Source organism: Bubalus bubalis, chromosome 12 (assembly GCF_019923935.1).
Source record: "Bubalus bubalis isolate 160015118507 breed Murrah chromosome 12, NDDB_SH_1, whole genome shotgun sequence".
Classification (NCBI taxonomy): domain Eukaryota; kingdom Metazoa; phylum Chordata; class Mammalia; order Artiodactyla; family Bovidae; genus Bubalus; species Bubalus bubalis.
The window spans coordinates 88,000,591-88,005,420 of NC_059168.1; the positions used below are offsets into that span (position 1 = coordinate 88,000,591).

The 4,830-nt window shown below is 47.5% G+C and overlaps 1 protein-coding gene across 1 annotated transcript; it reads right to left on the minus strand.

The window, feature by feature from the left end:
• Positions 1 to 611: 611 nt before the first annotated feature.
• On the minus strand, positions 612 to 3,057 carry ID2 (inhibitor of DNA binding 2). The gene is made up of 3 exons (XM_025261602.2): positions 2,565 to 3,057; positions 2,179 to 2,242; positions 612 to 1,380 (listed from the first exon to the last, which is right to left on the minus strand). The coding sequence occupies exons 1-2, from the start codon at positions 2,910 to 2,912 to the stop codon at positions 2,186 to 2,188; spliced, it is 405 nt and encodes a 134-aa protein (XP_025117387.1). The 5' UTR covers positions 2,913 to 3,057; the 3' UTR covers positions 612 to 1,380; positions 2,179 to 2,185.
• Between the last annotated feature and the right edge of the window lie 1,773 nt (positions 3,058 to 4,830).

Sequence of the window (4,830 nt, forward strand, 5' to 3'; positions counted from 1 at the left end):
TTTAAAGATTTAAACAGAAACCTGTCTCGGAGCCCGGGCAGGGCCCAAGCCTCCTCCCCAGGCTGGGCGAGCTACAGGTGCAGGAGGGAGCTCGCGGCCATATTACAGCTTCATCCCCAGGGCGAAGTGGCCTTAGGAGTAGCATGGAGGGTTGTTTTTTTTTTTTTTTTTGCCCCACCTCTAAATCTTAAAATCAGGTTCAGAAATTCTGTGGATTCTATTCTTTCCTGATTAACAGCAGTTTCATTTGCTGCACAAGTGTCTTATTCACTCGACAGGTCGTCATCCAGATTCCACATCTAAAGTGCTAGGAGTCCTCACCACAGTAACTCTTGGGTTGGAAACCCCACCCCAAGGCACAGAACTACTTTTTTCTTGCCAGACTAAGAGAAACTTCTGGGTCTATAGACTCCCCAGCAGTCAGCTTCCCTAAAAAGCAGCAGCAGCCCTTTGCCCCAGAGTGCTAGCCCTGACCACACATCTATCTGATAAGGGCCTTCTCCGCACTGCAGATTCCAAGACTTAGGGGTGGTAGAAGTTATGAAGGAGGAGGGATTAAATAAAATGGCGAGATAGAGACAGAATCTTAAAAATCATTCAGAATTCAGGCATTGACTTCAGACATGTTTTATTATAATCTTATACAGTCTACATAAATTTGAACTTGTATTTATTTGGGTTCAGTTATAACATAGCATAATAAAAATCAAAGCACTGGTCCTCTGAAATAAAGCAGGCAATCACCATTCAATAAACACACTTGATTTATTTTGTATAAAAGGGTTAAGTTTACAACTAAACTTTTATAAAAAGTTTAGCATGAATAAGTACATTACACTTTGTATGCAGAAATGTACATTTCTGCCACTATACAAGAAAACTCTAATTAAAGAGTTCACAAGGTTTCACTCAATATATATATATATTTATATATAAATATATACACAGCATTCAGTAGGCTTGTGTCAAAAAAGGTAATTTCTGACCAAAAGACTTCATTTAATTAACTGAATACTGATCCTTCTGGTATTCACGCTCCACCTTTGAAAAAAGGCAAAGTCTGCTTAAATTGGGCAATTCCTTGTGATTTTAACATTTTCGCTCCCCATGGTGGGAATAGTATATAAAGAAAACCTTCCAACTGCAGAAAGGGCATTTAAAAGTCTTTTTCATAAATAACTAATATCACAGTCCAGGTCAGAAAACACCCTGGGGAAGTTGATCATTCTTAAGTTTTCCTTCCATTTTTTTTTTTTTTTAAAGGTCCATTTGACTTGTTGTCCTCCTTGTGAAATGGTTGAAAAATAAGTTCAGCGCCTTAAAAGAGCCTGTGGATTTGTTGTTGTTGTTGTGCAAAGGGGAAAAAAAAGTCATGAACACCTGCAAGAGATCGAGAGAGAAAGGACTGTTTAGGAGGTTTTACCCTAAGGGCAGAGTCAGGCAGACTGGCGCCAGGAGGAAGCCGCAGTTTGAACATTTAACCAAACACTCAAACATTGGGCAAACCCTGGCGTCCAGATGCAGCGCACACACTCGGCCTGGACAGCGCAAATTAAACATTAAAATAGCAGAGGCTCCGGGGAAAACTTCCCAACGCAATCTCCTATTTGGATCTCCAACGGCAGTGCTCACAGGCGCCAGTCTGCTTCTTGTAACAATTATTTGATTGAAAACAGCCCTTTAGTTAACAGATAGGGAAGTCGGAATCCCACATCACAGGGTCTGAGACACAGGGTAGCAATGTTCAGCTGGCCGATCCCAAGGGGCTGGAGTTTTGGGGAAGGAGGATCCCTATGGAATTTGCAGTGATAAGATTAATTATATGGAGGTTAGTACCTCATAGTACCAGAGCAATAGCAGAAAACAGCCGGGGCATGTTACAGGCGCACAAGAAGCCAGTAGGTATTCTCCTTCACCACCCTGGGAGTGAGTTACAGGCATTGATTTTTTTCTTTTTCTTTTTTTTTTTTTTTTAAGGAAAACGTTCTGGGATTTTGAGTAACAGGAGCTAGATGACTCTTCATGTCTAGTACGCGTAAACAATGTACTACGTGCAACACAACGCAGTACACGTTCATTTACCAAACCCCCAAATTTTACAGATACGCAAGTACCCACGCGCGCGCACACACACTCCAAGCGCCAGTTCACCAACGGGGGACATAAGCACACACTCACCATTTATTCAGCCACAGAGAGCTTTGCTGTCATTTGACATTAACTCAGAAGGGAATTCAGAAGCCTGCGAGAGAAAGGGGGGGAAAAGGCACAAGACGTTAGACAACCTTAAGGAGAAAGAACCTTAAAAAAAAAAAAAGTTTTATTTTGAACAGCAAGTTCCAATAACCCACGTTTATACTGAATCCAGACTCAGAGGCATTAATATGTCATAACTTAACAATTTCACGCACACGACTCTTTCCACAGCAGATTTGTTTTTGTTTTTAAACGACAGTAACAGGGATAGTGATGATAAAGTTATTAGCCCATCTGTAAGTGAGCGACTAGGGCCCGCCGCCTGACAACGGCTCTACCCGAGCATCGCTGAGGGGAGCGGGTCTTACCTGCAAGGACAGGATGCTGATGTCGGTGTTGAGGGTGGTGAGCGGCGTCCTGGACGCCTGGCTCTGTCCGGGTCGCTGGTGGTGCAGGCTAACGATGGTGGGGTGCGAGTCCAGCGCGATCTGCAAGTCCAAGATGTAGTCGATGACGTGCTGCAGGATTTCCATCTTGCTCACCTTCTTGTTTTGCGGGATGCTGGGCACCAGCTCCTTGAGCTTGGAGTAGCAGTCGTTCATGTTGTACAGCAGGCTCATCGGGTCGTCCACCGGGGTTTTGCTCCGGGAGATGCCCAGGCCGTGGTCCGAAAGGCTGTTTTTCCTAACGGACCTCACTGGACTGAAGGCTTTCATGCTGACCGCGGGGAAGGGAAGCGAAGCGATTGGGAGGAGGGAAGCGGGCTGCCCCTAAGCTCAGGCCGCCGCCGTCGCTGCCGCCGCCTCCTGCGAAGCTCGCTGCGCTCAGCACCGCGCTCGGCTCAGAATGAAGCGGGGAGCCCGGCCCGGCGGCTTTTATACGCGCTCGCCGGGGCCACACGACCCGGCTTCCCCGCACCCCCATTGGTGGAAGGCGGCGCGTCCATCAGGCCGGGCGGGCGCGCCCATTGGCAGGCGCGGGCGCGAGGGGAGAGCTCCGTCCTTCCGCGTTCGCAGCCAATCGCCGTGGGGGTGGGCGGAACGGGCGCCAGCCCAGCTGAGGTGGTAAATAGAGTACAGTGAGCTCCCGGCCCAGGGGGACCTGGGGGTGGGCAGGGGCCGGGGGAGGGCCGAGCACCGGGAGCAGGGGGGCGCGGACGCGGTGGGGGCGGGGACACCCCGGGAACGTAAGCGTGCACCCCAAATCCAATCCCGATCACTAGGCGGGACCCTCCCCCTAAAGGTGCCCCCCGACGGAGGCTGCTACACCTCCAAGCTTTCAGCATCACTAAGATCACAGCACCCCCGACGGGATCTGCAAGGCAGAGGGGGAAAGCCACCACGGTTCCCCGCGCCTCCCGGAAAGCCATCAAGACGTTATAGAAAGCATTTCCGAAAAAAGGGAAAACGCAAATAAGTTTGCCATCGACAACTGATGTTTGTAGATTGAGATCGGCCTCTTAAGATCAGGAAAAGCTTTGTAAAAACAAACCCCAAAACACCCACGCGCGCGCATTTCAACGACAGGTTTAAGTGTGGGATCGTGCAACCCGGAGCAACGCAGAAGGCAGTACTGTAAACTCTGTGAAATGAGTACTTACTGGATAACCGTGCTGATCGCTAAGGAGCTCCAAGACGCGCGGGACTCTTCCTGGGTTCCTTCTCTAGCACTGGGAAGGGCTATTATAATAAAGCTATCAATCGGAAATCATTAGGAGTATTTGCATATTGAAGCTGTATTTACATACACTACCCTTGAGAGGCTGCTGGTCGGCTCTGCAGTGTCGGTGGCAAAGGAAGGTGACTAGCTATGCACACATCATGATTTCTGGTGTCACATTTCAGCGCCTGCTGTATTTTTAAAGTTTTGTACAGGTAGGTGGCCCTAGCCATGGTCAGTATCTTCACCCTGTTTTTAAAAAAATCGATCAGGTACCAGGTTGGGAATCTTCTCAGCACTAGTACTGGAGGCAGCTTCAGGTTGTGTCCCCCGCCCTCAACTTTTTAAAAATTTTTCTTTCTAGAAATCTTTTAAGAACTCATTCCTGAGGTCTAAATAAAAAACAGTTTGCAGTTATTTACTCAAATCCTTTTCAGTGAATTCACACGTAATTCTAACTTAAGGGAAGACGACAGTAAATTAGTTGTGTGTTTTGAAAATCATTTTTCTAGAATACAATAAACTAGAAAGCCTGAAAAAGCATTCTGTTTTTAAGTGTCTTTTACTTTATCTCAATCTGCATCTCTTCGGCCTTTAAGAAGGAAAAGGAGGGCAGAACTGGAGAAAAAGTAAAGCTTAATAATGGGGAAACAGTATATTTTTCTTCAATTAATGATTAATTCCTCAGCTGGTGGACCAGCGGGTCTGGTCCTGGACACCAACTACAAACATGTGCCTGCACTACAGCTGCTCTCGAGGGAGGAAAAGTTGGTGGCGCTAGGGTAGATATCACCTTCCGAAAATCCAGCCACCTCAGGTGGGAGGATGGAGGTGACGGTTTCCTGACCAGCAGAGAAATCTGCTCAGGGCCTGCCCAGCAAATGCTGCCTGAGACTTCTTTGCGAACAGCAGTGGAGTCCCCACCTCTCCTCTGATAGTAAGTCTGGAAATGATTTCATCCTGAGTCCCCACAGT

Bases quoted from the DNA above. Each gene is read 5' to 3' on its own strand.
- ID2 (XM_025261602.2), bottom strand. From the start codon at position 2,912: ATGAAAGCCTTCAGTCCAGTGAGGTCCGTTAGGAAAAACAGCCTTTCG. The intron at 2,243-2,564 runs GTAAGACCCGCT...TTTCTCTCGCAG, and splicing joins TCAGCATCCTGTCCTTGCAG to GCTTCTGAATTCCCTTCTGA.